Consider the following 18,334-nt stretch of genomic DNA (forward strand, 5'->3'; position numbering starts at 1 on the left):
AGTGACATTCACAGGAACCGCCCCCCGTTTAGTTACATCCTGCAGAGCCCCGACACCCACCTGTCAGCGACAGTCCCACTCCCTCACTCTCTCCTAGTCCCAGTGCTAACTGACCAGTTCTTGGAGTCTATCACAATGGAAATGGGTCTGGTTGTGGGGGGTCACAGCCCAGGCCCAAAGGTGGTGCGTGTGCTGGTCTGTTGTAACTGGAATGATAACGGATGAAAGCCCCCCTCCCAGCCCCCCCCAGATGCACTGAGAACCTGACCTACAAGAGAGCTTTGGGATTGGAGTTTAACTTCCCCCAGATTTTTCTTTAAATTGTTTTCATACTTAAAAAGATGTCCTTACTGCACAAGTGACTACGGCTATGGGCATGGACAGGAGACAGAGGCTGCATCGCAGTCATTGCACTTAGAACCATTTGCTTTTCTACAATGTACCCAGCTTTGCTACAGTCTCTGCCTCAGAGAAATTTGCATCCTCCTCCAAGGGCAGAGGCTGCCTCTGCTCACAAGTCTCACTCATTTACTCCAGACTCCAGCCTCTGACCCCCTGCACCCCCAGCATCAGGTGCAAGCTCCCAGCATCGGCCCAGAAGCCACTTCCAGAGGTAGCTGGAAGGAGTTATGGGCAATTCGGTCTTCCTTGAATCCAGGCAACCCTAGGAAAGTCCTGTCTGAGTCTTTACTCCTGGACCTTGAAGCTGCTGCAGTCTGTATTGATGGACACTGCCTCCCCCACGGTGTGGATAGTGCTGTGAACTGGAAACCCCTGACCCTCTGGAGCTCTGGTGGAGAGCAGGCTGCCCAGAATTAGGCAGGCTGATAGTCCGCAAGTCTGACTGCAACGATCTGGAACTTTGGGGAGCAGAGCTGGAGCCTGATGCTCCTGTGCAGGGCTGGGAAACCGACCCCAAGGATACTGAGTCTGCAGCAACCTGCTGTGCTGGACTGGCAGCAGCAGAGTGACTCTTCTTCAGAAGGCTGCTATTAATGCTTCCAGAGTGCTGCTGGCTGCTGTAATACCCAGAATTCCCTGCAAACAGAGCTGGGGAGTCCGTGGAAACTGAATGGGCAGGGCTGGAATAGGAGGTGGACGAAAGGGATGCTTCTGACGAGCCCTGAGCGGGGTTGTGTCCTGTTCTCGGTGGAGCTGCTCGGTAGCTGTACCCAGGAGACGGAGTAGAGTGTCCTCTGTAGGGGGAGGAACTCTGCTGAAGGAGAGCCTGGGACTCTGCTCGGGGGCTGTCAGACTGCAGGAGCTGGAGAAGGTTGGGGGAGGGAGAGAAAAAGTGTCAGAGCACAAATATTTCCTCCTCTCTCTACTAACCCCCACTTAGCAACACTGTTTGCTCTTCAGGCAACTTGAGCAGTTGCTGACAATGAACTGCAGGTTCTGATGCTTGCCTGTGACTAGAAATCAATGATGGATCTTACCTGGTAGCTGTATCTAGAAGGGCTGTAAACGGCTGGTCCTTTGAGTGCAGAACTGAGAACTTCTGGGGTGTCTCCATCAGCAGTACCTAGAAGGCATAACACAGTCAAGCCTTAAACTTCACTTCCTGGACCAGGGCCACAACTGATCTCTCCTAAGCTCATCTGTGTGACTCCAGTTATCTTGTTCCACAGTCCTGCTGCAGGTAAGGCAAGAGCACCACCCAGCACCTCAAGTCATTGGGCCCTCTGAAGCCAAAAGAAGTTAGCTAACGGCAATCTGGAGAATCCCAACACCCCACAAGAGCCACCAGCATGAGTAAAGAACGGTTATTTACCCAGTAACTGACCCTTCAAGATGTTGTAGTCGGCATGGAGCACACTGTAGGGGAGCATGAGCCTCATGTGCACAAGATCTTTTAACTTTTTCACAGTAGTATCTGTTGGGGCTGCGCCTGGGCTCTGAGCCTCCTCGTGCTTCTGCATGAGGGCATGAAGTGTGGGGCAGCCACAACCCTCCCTCAGTTCCCTCACAGTTCAAACCCGTTGTTACATTATTGACAAACTGTGACCATATAGATCATTGTTGCAACCGTTATATATTTGCAGCAAATACTGTACAAAGGTGGTTGTGTGAGGTGTCTATGGGAAGGTTATGATTTGCTGGTTATGATTATGCTGTCTGTATGTGTGTATCATTTTTGTAGTTGAAGTTATAAATATTGGCTATGTACTTGTATCTCAATGTGTTTGATTCAAAGGCTGTCTATACTGCCACTTTCAGTGCTAAAACTTTTGTCGTTTGGGGGTGTGAAAAAATACCCCCCAAGCAACAAAAGTTTTAGCGCTGAAAAGCGCCAGTATAGACAGAGCTTTAATCGCCGAGAGCCATACTCCTGGCGATAAAGCTACCACCTTTCATTAGGAGTTGGTGTTTTTAATCGCCGGGAGAGCTCTCCCCCGGCGATAAAGTGTGTCTATACTGCCCAAGTCACAGCGCTGCTGCGGCCACGCTGTAACATGGGTAGTGTAGACATACCTTAAATAGCATTAGTGAAGCATTTGGTCAGCTTCTTGAGAAAGGAATTTGCAAATTAAGTGCCCAGTCAAGAAACATTTAACTGACAAAGGACCTTGGGAGACTCCAGTCCACATAAGAAGTCTTCCTGGGAACATTCAAGGTAGCATGTGAGCCATGGCTGCCACCTGCAAACTGAGTCATGCATGGACATGTGACTTGCCCATGTGACTCCAAACTCCATCTTGCTGCTGTGATGTTCCACAGTAAGAAGATAGGGCTGTCCTGCCACAGGGCAGAGAATATAAAAGGCCCTGGAAACCCCTCCATTTTGTCTTCAATCCTGCTTCTGACCTCTGGAGGAACCTTGCTACAAACTGAAGCTCTGAACAAAGGACTGAATGACCCATCCCAGCTGGGGATGTTCCAGAGACTTGATTTGAACCTGCAGTTTATTCCATCACTGCTACAAGCCTGAACCAAGAACTTTGCCATTGCTGTATGTAATTGATTCCATTTAACCAATTCTAGCTCTCATCTATATTTCTTTCTTTTTATGAATAAACCTTTAGATTTTAGATTCTAAAGGATTGGCAACGGCATGATTTGTGGGTAAGATCTGACTTATATATTGACCTGGGTCTGCGTCCTTTGGGATCGGGAGAACCTTTTTTCTTTTACTGGGGTATTGGTTTTCATAACCATTCGTCCCCATAACGAGTGGCACTGGTGGTGATACTGGGAAACTGGAGTGTCTAAGGGAATTGCTTGTGTGACTTGTGGTTAGCCAGTGGGGTGAGACCAAAGTCCCTTCTGTCTGGCTGGTTTGGTGCCTTAATAGTAAAGGAACGCCAGCCTTGGGCTGTGACTGCCCTGCTCTGAGCAATTTGTCCTGAATTGATGCTCTCAGTTGTGTCCCGCCAGAGGCAGCCTCGTTACACCCGTGAAGCTGAGGACTTCGAAATGTTGGTCTGGAGGGTAGGCTGTGGGATCTACAGGGACTACAACATCCTGCAGAACCAGTTACTGTGGGGGAAGTAACCGGTCTTCGAGTAAGTGTTGAAGTGGATCCCCCTGGAGGTGACTGGCAAACAGTATCCCCTCTAGGCAGTGGCATGGAGGCATGCCAGCCACATCAGTCAAATAGCAGTTGGAATACTGCTCTTCTGAACCTGGCCTCAGACTAGCCACAGCATCCAAGGCGTCATGCTTGACAAAACTGAGTGGGGCGCTCCACAGCACAGCTTTACAGATCTTACACACTGGCAAGTTTCTGAAGCAGGTGGAAGACCCTGCCTCTTCCTTGGGGTGGAGCATGCCCTAACATTTGAAGGGAAAGGCTCGGTAGCCAATTGATGCCAAGTGGACATACTGCAATCTCTGAAAGGTTGCTGAGGCTCCTCCATCCCTCTGACCACTAGTCCATGCTGCTCATCCATGTGGGCACGAATACTGCCAGGTCTGACCCTGAGCAGATCAGCAGTGACTACAGGGCTGTGGGCGTGCAGGTGGTGGTGGTGTCTGTCCTCCTGGTTGAGGGTACGGTCCCAGGCAGGGACATGCACATCCTGGAGCTGAATGGATGGCTGCACAGATGGTGTCAGAAGGCGGGCCTTGACTTCCTTGACCACTGGGTGCTGTTCTGGGAAGGAGGTCTGCTGGGAAGAGACGGGGTTCACCTGACCAAGAAGTGGAAGAACATTTTCATGCACTGACTTGCCAACCTAGCAAGGAGGGCTTTAAACAAGGTTCAAAGAGAGCAGGTGACAAAAGCCTACAGGTAAGCATAAAAAAGGCAATCTTAACAGAAGACTAGATGTTGCTGTGTCGGGGAAGACATGGAAAATTAAAATAGGGTCATAGGAGCAACAAACAGTGGGGGAATCTGCTCAACATCTTAGATGTTTTTACACAAATGCAAGGAGTGTGGAGACTAAACAGGAAGAACTGGAAGTATTAGTAGATAAGATAAATTATGCAATTAGCACCACAGACACTTGGTGGGACAAGTCTCATACTGGAATATTGGCATGGAGGGATATAGCTTGTTCATGAAAGAGAGGCAAGATAAAAAGGGAGGTGGTGTTGCATTATGTATCAACAATATACAGACTTGTTCTGAGGTCTAGAAGGAGATGAGAGGCAGACTGGTTGAAAGACTCTGGGTAAAGATAAAAAGGGGAAAATAGGGATGATGTCATGGCAAGGGTTCTACTATAGGCAAATCACAGAGCGGAGGGGGATGAGGCATTTCTAGAACAAACATGAGAAATATCCAAAACACAAGAGTTGGTAGTAATTAGGGACGAACTACCCAGACATCTGTTGGAAAAGTAATATGGCAAAACACAAAATTTCCAGTAAGTTATGGGACTGTACTGGGGACAACCTCTCATTGAAGAAGGTGGAAGAAATAACCAAGGGGACAGCCATTTTACTTGATTCTAATTAACAGAGAAGTTGATTGCCAATTTGAAGGTGGAAGGCAATTTGGATGAATGTGATCATGAAATGACAGGTTTAGTTATTTTAAGGAAAGAAAGGAGTGAAAGCAGCAGAATAAGGACAATGGACTTCGAAAAACAGACTTTAACAAACTCAGAGAACTGGTAGGTCAGGGCTCACGGGGAAATCAAAGGAATAAAGGAGTTCAGGGGAGCTGGCAGTTCCTCAAAGAGACAATATTAAACACACAATTACAAGCTATCCCGCTGTGAAGTTAAGGGTAGGAAGAGTATTCAGAGGCCAGTATGACTCCATCAGGAGTCTTTAATGACCTGACAATCAAAAAGGAATCCTACAAGAAGCAGAAACATGGCCAACTTGCTAAGGAGGAGTACAAAAGAAAAGCACAAGTGTGTAGGGACAAAATCAGAACAGCCAAGGCACAAAATGAGTTACACTAGCAAGAGTATAAAAATCAGTAAGAAGAGATTCTTTAAGTACTAAGCCGAATATTTTTGGTAAAAATGTGACGCATCAAAGAGCGGGGGTCGGCTTATAAACAGGTCTACACCAAAATTTGATGATTTTAAACTCTATGGAATCATTGAATTGAATATCTAATACACTGTCGTTTTGTTTACCTGGAGCGTTCACCGGCACGGAGCCCCTCAGCTCAGCTGAGCCGCCGCTTCCAGCAGCTCCCATTGGCCTGGAGCAGTGAACTGCGGCCACTGGGAGCCGTGATCGGCCAAACCTGCGGACGCGGCAGGTACACAAACTGGCCCGGCCCGCCAGTGGCTTTCCCTGCACAAGCAGCGGAACAAGTTTGGGAACCACTGAATTAGAGAATTGGTCTGAATTCAAGAAGATTAAATTCAATAAAGACAAGTGCAAAGTACTTTAATGATCTTGAGGATGGCGTGGACTGCACCCTCAGCAAGTTTGCAGATGATACTAAACTGGGAGGAGTGGTAGATACGCTGGAGGGTAGGGATAGGATACAGAGGGACCTAGACAAATTAGAGGATTGGGCCAAAAGAAATCTGATGAGGTTCAGCAAGGACAAGTGCAGAGTCCTGCACTTAGGACGGAAGAATCCCATGCACTGCTACAGACTAGGGACCGAATGGCTAGGCAGCAGTTCTGCAGTAAAGGACCTAAGGGTTACAGTGGACGAGAAGCTGGATATGAGTCGACAGTGTGCCCTTGTTGCCAAGAAGGCTAACGGCATTTTGGGCTGTATAAATAGGGGCATTGCCAGCAGATCGAGGGACGTGATCATTCCCCTCTATTCGTCATTGGTGAGGCCTCATCTGGAGTACTGTGTCCAGTTTTGGGCCCCACACTACAAGAAGGATGTGGAAAAATTGGAAAGAGTCCAGCGGAGCGCAACAAAAATGATTGGGGGGCTGGAGCACATGACTTATGAGGAGAGGCTGAGGGAACTGGGATTGTTTAGTCTGCAGAAGAGATGAATGCGGGGGGATTTGATAGCTGCTTTCAACTACCTAAAAGGGGGTTCCAAAGAGGATGGATCTAGACTGTTCTCAGTGGTACCAGATGACAGAACAAGGAGTAATGGTCTCAAGTTGCAGTGGGGAAGGTTTAGGTTGGATATTAGGAAAAACTTTTTCACTAGGAGGGTGGTGAAGCACTGGAATAGGTTACCTAGGGAGGTGGTGGAATCTCCTTCCTTAGAGGTTTTTAAGGTCAGGCTTGACAAAGCCCTGGCTGGGATGATTTAGTTGGGGATTGGTCCTGCTTTGAGCAGGGGGTTGGACTAGATGACCTCCTGAGGTCCCTTCCAACCCTGATATTCTATGATTCTATACTTCACTTAGGAAGGGGGGGAAAAAATCACATGCACAATTACAAAATGAGGACGACCTGGCTAGGCAGTAATACAGCTGAAAAGTACCTGGGAGTTATAGTGGATCACAAACTGAATGAGTGAACAACGTGCTACAGTTGTGAAAAGGCTAATATTCTGGAGCACATTAACTGGATCAGTGTTGTATATAAAACACAGGAAGCAATTTTCCTGCCCTATTCAGCACTAGCAAGGCCTCAGCTGGAGGGCTCTGCCCAACTCTGGGCACCACACTTTAGGAAAGATGTGGACAAATTGGTGAGAGTCCAGAGGAGAGCAACAAAAACGATAAAAGGTTTAGAAAACCTGTCCTATGAGGAAGGTTAAAAAACTGGGCATACTTAGTCTTGAGAAAAGAAGACTGAGGAGGGACCTGATAAGTCTTCAAATATGTTAAGAGCTGTTATAAAGAGGAGTGATCAACAGTTCTCCATGACAACAAAAGGTATTACAAGAAATATTGGGCTTATAATCTGCTGCAAGGGAGATGTGGGTTAGATACAAGAAAAGCTTTCTAACTATACAGAGTAGTGAACCTCTGGAATAAGCTCCCGAGGGATGCTGTGGAATCCCTGTAACTGTAGGTTTTAAAGAACAGGTTGGACAAACACCTGTCAGAGCTGGTGTAGTCCTGTGCCTCGATGAAGAAGGCTGGACTTGATGACCTCTCAAAATCCCTTCCAGCCCTACATTTCTATGATCCACTTAAACTCTCTGTGATGAGATGGCTGCTTTTCAACAAGCCAGATATAGCCACAAAGAGATGAGGAAGCATTTGGTCCTGTCCAGGTAAGAGAGCAAGACACTGGAAACAGGCAAGAAACATCGCTTCTCAGAACCAGCTTGTCCCTGAGAAAGAAGTGTAAAGCGGTCTGGCCAGGAGGGCATGGAGCTAGTGGACACACTGTGCTGTGATAGCTACCAGGAAGACTACCTTAGGTGTATGTCGATTTATCGAACACTCTGATAGTGGCGTGAATGGAGGCTCCATGAACTTTAGGAGGAGTATGCTGAGATCCCATGTAGGAGTCAGGTCTCTGCCAGACAAGTAAGTATGCGGCAGGCCCTTGCGGAATCTCAATATTGTAAGATGTGACAAGACTGAGTACGACTGTATTGGAGAGTGACACACTAATACTGTTGAAAAGTGGACTCTGACTGAATTAAATGCCAAGCCAACCTGTTTCAGGTGCAGCATACAGTCGAGAATCTGGGGTATCGGAGCCTCAACGGGTTCCAAATGATGCTGGATTTTCCATATGGAGAACCATTTCCACTTGAAGGAGTAGGTCTTCCCAACAGACTGCTTCCTGCACTGCATGAGGATTTCGTATCGAGAAAAGTCTGCCAGTGGTGTGCAGCCAGCCAACTTTCAGGTCAGCTGCAACTAGTGTGGGTCAAAGTGCAATATCGGGCCACTGTGCTGGGATATCATGTCTGAGTAGATTGGGAGATGGATGGAGATGTGCCTAGGCCAGTAGGAAGCTATTAGGAGCAGTGCGGCCTTGTGCTGTCTATGGAGATCAGGGAGATTGGGGTAAAGGCATACAGGAAGTTTGGAGCCCACTGTAGCAGGCAAACAGTTGGTAAGGAGCTTGGACTCATGCTTCCTCTGGAGCTGAATTATGGGCACTTAGCGCTGTCCTCGGTGGTGAACAGATCGATCATGGGAGTGTCACATACATGCATGCTGACATGCAGCTGAGCAGCCCCAGACATGAACGTACTGTTGTTGTTGAGTTCTATCTTAGGTCCCTTGCCGGTGTCTGAAACCTGGTCTCTTGCAGGTGAGCGCTCTGTGATCAAGAGTCAATCACAGCTCCTACAAACTCTATTGTCTGTGATGGTGACAGATGATTTATCATAAGAACGGCCATACTGGGTCAGGCCAAAGGTCCATCTAGCCCAGTATTCTGTCTTCCGAGAGTGGCCAATGCCAGGTGCCTCAGAGGGAATGAACAGAACAGGTAATCATCAAGTGACCATCCCCTGTCACCCATTCCCAGCTTCGTAGTTCACAAAGAGTCCTCACCAGGAGAGCAGAGAGAGCATTTCATAGGACCACAGAGTTAGCAGGGACTGCAAGGGTCATCTAGTCTAACCCCCTGCCAAGATGCAGGATTTGTTGTGTTAAACCATCCAAGACAGATGGCTCTCCAGCCTCCTTCTGAAAACCTCCAGTGAAGGAGATTTCATGAGAATTTACTCCAGGGCTGCTGCTATCTCCTGCTGGGACTTGCCCATTATCAGCCAATAGTTCATACACAAGTATACATCAATTCCCTAAGCGTGCTGCCACCATTGCCAGGCATTTTGTGACTACAACCTGTGCTGTGGAGAGGCCAAGGGGCAGTACTCTGTTGTCACATTCTGGGGTGCAATCTAGACCAGGGAGAGGTTGGGTCACCACCTGGTCCGTAGCCTTGAGTGCCTCACAATGCTTTGCATTTCCAGCTCCCAATGTTATGGGGCAGGTGGTGACAAACCCTCCCTGGTCTGGATTGCACCCCAGAATGTGACAGTGGTGTAGTTGAAATAGGATTTATATACAACTTGCTAGTTTAACTGAGGTTTACACTTTAAGGAGAGAGATGGACAGTGCACAACACAGGTTTTGGGAAAATTCAGGACTGGGACTGTGTTGGGGTCACCCTGCTAGGCTAGTTACCAAGGCTGGTGGAAGCCAAAGTGTGGCTGTTGACAGGCTGCTGGGGTCAGAACTGCTGAACCAGGACTGTCTAGCACACAGACACTGAGGGTGTGACCTGCATGCTGGTAGGTTAGTTGTGAGTATCCCTGGTTGGAAGCCACAACAGCAAAGCACTGTGAGGCACCCAGGGCTAAGGGGCAGGCAGTGACAACTTCTCACTGGTCTGGATTGCACCCCAGAATGTGACACCTGCATAGGCAATGATTGGCTCCCAGTATGAATCTCAGATACTTCCTGTGTGCGAGGTGGATGGCAATGTGGATGTATGCATCCTGCAAGTCAAGAGCCAAGAACTAGTCTAGATCCTAGAGAGATGGAATGGTGGATATGAGCATTACCATCCTAAACCTGAGATGGCACGTGCATTAGTTGAGTCTCCTCTGCTCTAGGATAAGATGGAGGCTCTCTTCTGAATAAGGAAATACTCAGAGCAGAAGCCCGTTCCTCTGAATTCAGCAGTGCAATTGGAGGAGGAGATGATCTCTAGCACCCATCTGTCTGATGTCATTGCTGACCATGCTCAGTGGCATGGGGCGAGCTAGCTTCCAAAGGGGTGCTCTCTGAAGTGGAACTAGTGTGGCTCCTGAGTCCCGTCACATCTGTTGAAGTGCTGTAGGGTCAGGGCATGTCACTGAGGCAGAAGGCTGACAACTTCTATTGTATCTTGGCTTCTTCATGGAACGGTACTTGGGTTGCTCGGAGTGACAGGCTGGTGCCTACTGGGTTAAGGACGGTAAGACTTGTGATATGGGGCTGGTGTGCAAATCCCCAGGTGGGCTTTGAGTCTGTGCCCTCAAAGGGCATCCTCGATCATGGCCCGTACCTCCCTAGCGATGCCTGATGCTTGGAGCCAGAATGCTCTGTGCACAGTCACCGCCATGTCCACAGATCTGGCTGCAGCATCGGAGAAGTCCATTCCTGCCTGTAAAGTTGTCTGCCACCAACTGGCCTTTCTTGATTATTGCCCTTATTTTGAGAGAGAAGATGTCAACGCTACCCCAGCTCAAAAAGTCATTTTTGGCCAGGAATGCTGGGCAGTTTGCCACTTGAAGTTATAAAGAGGCAGAGGAGTAAGATTTTCTCCCGAGCAGGTTAAGCTGTTTTGGGTCTTTGTCCTTAGGGGTTCTCTTGTTTGATTTAGATTTTTCCTGGAGCATTGTAATGACTAAGGAGCCTGGGCTGGGATAGGCATACAAGTACTCAAACCCAGGCTGAGGGACCTGGCACTGTTTCTCCAGCCGTTTTGCAGTCATTGTTACTATGGCCAGCGACCATTACAAGGTCTTCGCCAGGTCGAGCAACTCTTCATTTATGTAGAGGATGGTTCTGGGTGGACTGGGAACTGTCAGAACAAACAACTTATGAGATTTCTCTGATGTGACTGAAGTCTCTCTCTCTCTCCAGAGTCTCAGCAACTCTTATAAGGAGCTCTAGGAAATACACTGGCGAAGTTCTCCGGCCTGTGTTCTACTGGAGGTCAAACTAGATTATCACAATGGGCTCGTCTGGCCTTGGAATCTATGAAGTCATCTCATGCTGAGATCACTGCCTTGTTGGGTGATGAAGACGGCAGGACCTTTGGGAGTGAAACAGGATGCTGCTGTTGCTCTGCCCTGGTGCCAAGGTATACAGTGCACTCAAGGCTTTGCACTGGTACCGGTATATGCCTCAGTACTGATGGCCCTGGTTTTCCTAGTAGCTCATCTTCAGCTGCGGTGTTGATGCTCGGGGTGAGGTGCTGGAGCTGGGATCGGTGTCAGAGAAGGCTTATTTTGTGCTGCAGGGTATTAGTCCTAAATGCTGTGTGGGGTTTGGTGGCTTTATCTTCTGAGGCATCAGGTGGTCTGTCCTCATGGAAGAATACTGAGCTCTGCCTCTGTGTTCGAAGCAGCCCTGCTCAGTGCCAGACTGATCCTGAGACTGTCGTCATCTGCTTTGGTGCTGATAGCACCTGCTGCGCTCGTGTGGTCCTGCTTTAGTGCCGGATCTTTCCTCAGTGGTCTCTTCTCCATGCTGGTCTTTGGAGTTGCTGCTTTGCTAGACTGGATGCTGGTGAAGCTGCCTTGTCCGCTACTTGGACCCTGAATCTCATCTTCTCAGGATCTGAAGAGATCTTCATAGACTGTTCCAAGAAACAAAGCTTCAACCATGCTTCCTTAAGCTTGTGTGTTCTTACAGAGAAAGAATGGCATACTGAGCAGCTGCTTGTTTTCCGGGACTCTCCTAAGCAGACGAGACACCTGCTGTATCCATATTTCTGAGGAATTAGTCCATTGCAGGCTGGGCGAAGCTTGAAGCCTGAAGGTTTGAGCCCATCATGTTGAGAATCCCTGTACAGAGATGCTGACTGTAAAATATTCAGTACAGGGGGTCGATTTAATTCAAGGAGGTTGTACATCAGAGAATCAAAAGCGTTATGAAGGGTTTTTTGGGAAGAGTTTGAAGAAATTTAGCAAAAGCTAAGAACTAGCAGGTTGGACACTTGCTAGGTTCTGTCTCAGTGCTGTGTAAGAGAGAACAGAGCGTCATGGCTGCCCTGGCCTTTATGCCCCTGTAAAGAGGCAGGAGGTGGCATAGGCAGCAAACGTGGCCCCAAAGGACACAGTTTTTGACAAAAATCAGCTGTCACGTGCATGAGGCGCACATGCAGCTACAGTGGGCTCCACACTGCCATACATGAAGAACAGTAAGACACTGCAGATCAGCAGTAAGGATAACAGGTTTCCATTCTAAGTCTTAATCTGACCTCCTTCCCTCCACTCTTCTGTGTGGCAATATCGCATGCATCACTTCCTTCCAAACCCTTCCATTGTTAACCTCTACCCAACAGTCATGCCAGAGATTGTTCCTAATTTTAATATTAAAGACCAAACTTTTTAAAAAGCCTGTATAAGACCAAGAGCTAAAACCTGTGTTCTAATGCTCTCGCCATTTATAGTCATCCTCTGCTCTGACATGTCCAATTTAGATGCAAGGCCCTCAGCGCTAGGAGCTGTCGCTTTATGTCTGTAAAGTGCCGTGCAGGCTGAGAGTGCTGCATGAATTAATTAAACTCCAGCCAGAGGAGAATTTCTTTGCAAATTTAAAGCTAATCAGAGGAGACTTTTTCTGAGCTATGAAAGCCGAAAAAAAGGAGGGTTACTTACCTTGTACGGTAACTGGAGTTCTTTAAGAAGTGCGTCCCTATGGGTGCTCCACACCAGAACATGCACATGCCCATGCACTCTCGACGAGAGATTTTCAGCAGCAGCATCTGCAGGTCAGAGCCTGTGACCAACACGCTGTATTGCTCCGGGGTGAGGGCATGGACCTGCTGCCACTCTAGTTCTTTCTTAACTGGAAAAGAACACTGAGAAAACTCCAAGGCAGAGGGAACGGAGGGCGGGCAGCGGAAAACCCACATCTCGAAGAACTCCAGTTACTTTAGAAGGTAAGTAACCTCTCCTTCTTCAAGTAGAGTCCCTATAAAAGTGTTTCACATGAGGTGGTGATTCCTGAGCAGTACCTCAATTATGGAGAAGGGTGCTAAGGAGGCTGATTGAGTAGAGAGTATAGAACAGAATCACCAAAGGCAGTGTTGGCTCTGAAAGCAGGTATGAGAGTATAGCGCTGGAAAGGGCATGCCGAAGACCAGGTGACTGCCTTGAAGGTGTCTGAGATGCATATGTTTTTAGTAGGGCTACAAGGTAGATGAGGCCCTGGTGGAATGAGCAATCACCCTTGGAGGGGGACAGCTCCCCATAAGCTCTAATGGAGGTTTCTGCAGCGCATTAGGGACTAAGATGAGGTCCGACTGTGGAGTAGGTTCTTTGAGAGGAGGAAGATGGTTGAACAGGCCTTTAATAAATGCCAGTCACTGGATGAGTGAAGACTGAAAATCCCTCACTAGGGGGTGAAAAGTTGTGACAGCTGCCAAATTAACCATAACGGAGCTCAGCTATAATCCTGTTTTTAAAATTTTTAGCAGATAAATCAAGAATGTATGTCAGACAAGACTCAACAGGAAGTATAGATTGGTGGCTGCACCAAACATGAAAATGTTTCCACTGCTGAAGGTAGGTTCTCCACTATGGAGCAGCACTGTTTGTCCCTCTGGAGAGCAGCCTTGTTCTACACCAGAGAGCCATCTAGTAGTCAGGCCTTGAGGGGAAGGTTGGGGGAGGGAGGGAGGGAGCAATCCCAACTCCTTGAAGAACTCTGCTGTCAGGGGAAGGTGGAGGCAGTTGCTGAGACATGCAAACAAGCTCTGGAAACCATACCTGCCTTGGTCATGATGCTGCAATGTGGAGGGCTACTAATTTCTCCTGTTTCCATTTGATCAGGACCTTGAGTAGTGATGGTGTTGGGAGATGATCATGCAGAGCTACATGGGGTCAAAAGATGACTAGGGCACCTCCCGTCAAGTGGCCACTGTGCCCCCTCGCCTCCTGAACAGAATCATCTGCACTTTGCATTGGATGGTGTCACGGAGAGACCTATCTCCAGATGGCCCCAGGTAAGATGTGTCCTTCGGCATACCATATCCTTCACCTCCCACTTGTGTTGAGGCAGAGGGAGTCTGCCACTGTATTCTGCAGTCCTGGTAGGTAAACCACTGAGATCTGTATGTGATGTGATATGCACCAGTTCCATAGTCTTATGGATTCGGTGCATAACGACCGGGATCTTGCTACTCCTTGTCAACTGAGATAATATATTGCTGTTCTGTTGTCCATCATTATTCTGGTTGGGTGGTCCCTGACATGGGAAAGGAACTGCTGGCAAGCGTAACACTATCCTGAGTTCCAGTATGCTGATATGGAGGATTGCCTCCTGTGGCGCCACTCTGACCTACGCTGGGAAGCCTTGGAAGTGCACACCCCGGCCTAGCAGGGAGGCATATGTAGAGATGATCCTTGTGGGAAGGGGCTGCTAAAATGGAACTCCCCACCCATACCATTTGGGGACCTTTCCACCGAGAACTCTCTGATGTATGGACACTCACTTGGATAGACTGTGTTGTTGGAAATGTAGATGGTTCTCAGCCAGGCTTGAGGACACAAAGCGTAGCCTTGCTAAGAGTGTCACAAACATACGGGTCGCCATACAACCCAGGAGTTGCAGGCAAGCCATTTCTGTGGTTTGCAGGCTCTGCTGTACTGTTGAAATGGGGCTGGACATTGTGGAGAACCTGTCCGTTAGCAAGTATGCTCTGGTGGTGGTAGAGGAATCTGGCGTGGCCCCAACAAAATCTATGTTTTTTGTGCGTGAGAGTGTAGACTTTTCCACGCCGAGGCAGAGGTCCAGGAAATGGAACAGAAATAGGGCCCTGTTGGTTGCTGTTTGTACTTCAAGAAACGAGTGACCCTTCAGGAGCCAATCATCCAGGTAAGCAAAGATCTGGCAGAGGTAGGCTGCGATGGCCAAGAGGACTTTGATAAAGACCTTGGGACAGTGGAGAGGCTGAAGGGCAAGACATGATATTGGCAATGGTCCCTGCCAACCACAAAACGTAGGAAATGTTTGTACAAGGAGTGGCCTGCTATATGAAAATAAGCATCCTAAAGTCAAGGGAGACAAACCAACCAATCTTCTGGATCCATGGAGGGAAGTAGTGTTGCTAGAGTTACCATTCTGAACTGTTGAGAGCAGATAAAGACGTTTAAAGTCCTGAGATCCAGAATTGGTCTCAACCCCCCATTTTCCTTGGGGACAAGGAAATACCGGGAATAGGATCATTTCCTGATGAAGGCCAGTGGAACAGGTTTGACTAGGTAGAACTGTACCTCCTGCCTCAAGAGACTCATGTGAAGGGTCCCTGAAGATGGACAGGGAGGGAGGGCATGCAGAATGAGCGGAACTGGATGGAATAGCCTGTAGAACTCACCTCCAGGATCCATCTGTCTGAGGTGATGAGCTCCCAGAAGGACAGAAAGTGGTGGAGAGAATCGCCATAAGGGTGGATGGGAGAAAGATGCATTGTAGGATCCGGAATAGGAAATAGTGCATGACCTTCAACCAACAGGTCAAAATGGTTGCTTCTAGCACGTCACGGACTATGAAGGATGGCCTCTTCTTGGTGAATCTAGGCTTCTTCCTGGTGGGAGATGGGGGTTCAGCTGGTTTCATGGGTTGATAGTGGACTGGGCAAGATTGTTGAGCCGCCTGTGATCTTATATTTTCTTTGTCACAGTCATATAGATGCCCAGAGATCACAGTGTCGCCGAGGAGTCTTTTAGTGAATGAAGGGACCTGTCTGTGGCCTCACTGAATAGCTTGGGTCCTTTGAAGGTAAGGTCTTCAGCAGTGTTTTGTACCTCCTGGGGAAAACTGGAACTAAGACGTTTGATGCATGACCACTGCCATAGATACAGAACACGCAACTGTATTAGCAGCATTGAGTAAGACCAGGAGAGAAGCTTTGGAGATTGTCTGGGGTTCCATTATCAGTGGGTGAAATTGTTCCCTGTGGTCCTGTGGCAGGTTCTCAAAAGACAAAAACTCAATTTGTAAAATCATGTTTTGCCATCAGGGCCTGGTAAATGGCTACTTTGCACTGCAAAGAGGCTGAGGAGCAGCTTTTGTGGCCAAGATCTAGCCATTTTAGCTCCCTCTCGGATGGCGCAGAGCAGGACCAATGTGGTTAGTTTCATTCATCAGAGGCCTTGACAACCAGGGAGTTAGGTATAGGGTGGGAGAAAAAAAAATACCCTGAGCCTTTGGGTGGAATACTGCATTTTTTAATCAGCACATTTACAAGTAGGTGGTAGAGTAGCTGGAGTTTACCTCAGACCTTAAGGGCTGGAGACAGCAGAGCATCATTGGTGGGCAAGGCAATTTTGCCCTGAGGAGGCATATGGAGAATGTCTAACAGGGAATGTTGGGTTCCTGTATCTCTTCCAATGGGATTTGCAAGGCCTCTGCGATCAGTTTCAAAGGCCTTGAAATCATTAGTGGGAGAGGCATAACAACCTTGTATGGCAAGGAGGATTTATGGGAAGATTTTTTCTTCTTCTTCCCCACCTGGCTCTTGCTCCTCTATAAGTCCTTCTGTCGAGCAGGAACCAGGGTCGGTGATTGCTGCTCTTGACATGCCCTCTTATGAGATGGAACCCTGAAAAACTGCTTGCCATAACAGGCCCATGGGTTCTAATTAGCCCATTGTGGTGGGGCATAAGAGAAAGGGCAGGACCCCAAGATTGCTGGGTGTATCTCCTGCTGGGAATTTCTTCCTGGGAGTGCACCTCAAAGGAAGGAAGCTGGAATGGGAAGTTGGAGGAGCCCTGTATGGACTTCTCGGAATCAGATGCAGTGTCATCTCCTGTGTCCACTTGAGGGACAAATGGTGCTGGTATCAGTGACTTTGCTGGTACCGGGGGCTGGAGAGGGCCTGGTAACCACATTGGTATGGAAGCTGAGACTTCGCTGGCTGGTAAGATAGTTCCACAAGAGGATATGTTGGTACTGGCTGAAAATGCCTCTTAGTAACCTCAAAATGCCTGTATGGGGCTGGTGACTGCATCGGTACCAGAGGACAAGTCAGCATTGTAGATGATACGACCAGAGGGTAAGTTGACTCTGGGAGATAAGTCGGTACCAGTGGGAAATGTGTCTCAGTACCTCTCAGCAATGGAGACTCAGAATCTGAAGGTCCTTCTGCAAAAGGCGCCTGGACAGTACGAGGGACTCTGGCTAGGAAACCTCAGGAGTCAGTATATGTAGGGGTATTGGAGACAGTACAGAAGCATGGTCTGGGCGTTTTCCTCGACTGGCTGCAGAAGACAGTACCAATGATGATTCTGGTTTGGTTTTAGAAGAGTTTTTATTCTTCAAAGGTACTGAGTCTGGTGCTAACAGCGATGCCACTCTATGTTGTTTAAGAGATGACTTCTTGGTACATGGCATGGCCTTTTAAACTGGTGTCAGGTTCTTAATATTGGGGAAGGTGGAAGCCACAGCAGTACCAGTGCTGGGACACAAGACATAGACCAAGAGGTTGACTTCCCTATGTTCTGTTCAATATCTTCATCAATGTGTTAGATACAGGGCCGGCTCCAGGCACCAGGCAACCAAGCACATGCTTGGGGCGGCACCTGGTAAGGGGCGGCGGGGGGGAGCGCGGCGCGGCATTCCATGGGGGGGGGCGGGCTCCGGCGGCGCGGCGCTCGGCAGGGGGGGCGGCGCGGGTGCGACGCTGGGGGGGGGGGGGGTTTCCGGCGGCGCGGGGCTCGGCGGGGGGGTGTTCCGGCGGCGCTCGGCGGGGGGGGGGGGGGGGGCGGGATCCGGCGGCACGGCACGGGGCGGAGCGCTGGGGGGGGGGGTTCCGGCGGCGCGGGGCTCGGCGGGGGGTGTGTTCCGGCGGCGCTCGGCGGGGGGGGGGGGGGGGGGGGGGGCGGCGCGGCGCTGGGGGGGGGCGGCACGGGGCGGGGGGCTCGGGGGGCGGCGCTTTTTTTTGCTGCTTGGGGCAGCAAAAAAGTTAGAGCCGGCCCTGGTTAGATAATGGCATAGAAAGCATACTTCTAAAGTTTGCGGACGATACCAAGCTGGGAGGGGTTGCAAGTGCTTTGGAGGATAGGATTAAAATTCAAAATGATCTGGACAAACTGGAGAAATGGTCTGAAGTAAATAGGATGGAATTCAGCAAAGTACTCCCACTTAGGAAGGAACAATTTGTTGCACACATACAAAATGGGAAATGACTTTCAAGGAAGGAGTACAGTGGAAAGGGTTCTGGGGGTCATAGTGGATCACAAGATACATATGAGTAAACAGTGTAACACTATTGCAAAAAAAGCAAACATCATTCTGGGATGTATTAGCAGGAGTGTTGTAAGCAAGACACAAGATTAGGCCTCAACTGGAGTATTATGTCCAGT

The 18,334-nt window shown here is 48.9% G+C and overlaps 1 protein-coding gene across 2 annotated transcripts in view; it reads right to left on the minus strand.

Moving 5' to 3' along the window:
• Positions 1–664: 664 nt before the first annotated feature.
• Positions 665–18,334, minus strand: part of SETD5 (SET domain containing 5) — a 98,850-nt gene continuing 81,180 nt past the window's right edge. For both annotated transcript variants that reach the window (XM_065407253.1, XM_065407252.1), the window contains 2 exons: positions 1,440–1,525; positions 665–1,264 (listed from right to left, as the gene is read on the minus strand). In XM_065407253.1, coding sequence (XP_065263325.1) covers positions 665–1,264; positions 1,440–1,525 — 686 coding nt within the window. The remainder of the gene's footprint in view (positions 1,265–1,439; positions 1,526–18,334) is intronic.

The sequence above is a fragment of the Emys orbicularis genome, chromosome 7 (genome assembly GCF_028017835.1).
Source record: "Emys orbicularis isolate rEmyOrb1 chromosome 7, rEmyOrb1.hap1, whole genome shotgun sequence".
Taxonomy (NCBI): domain Eukaryota; kingdom Metazoa; phylum Chordata; order Testudines; family Emydidae; genus Emys; species Emys orbicularis.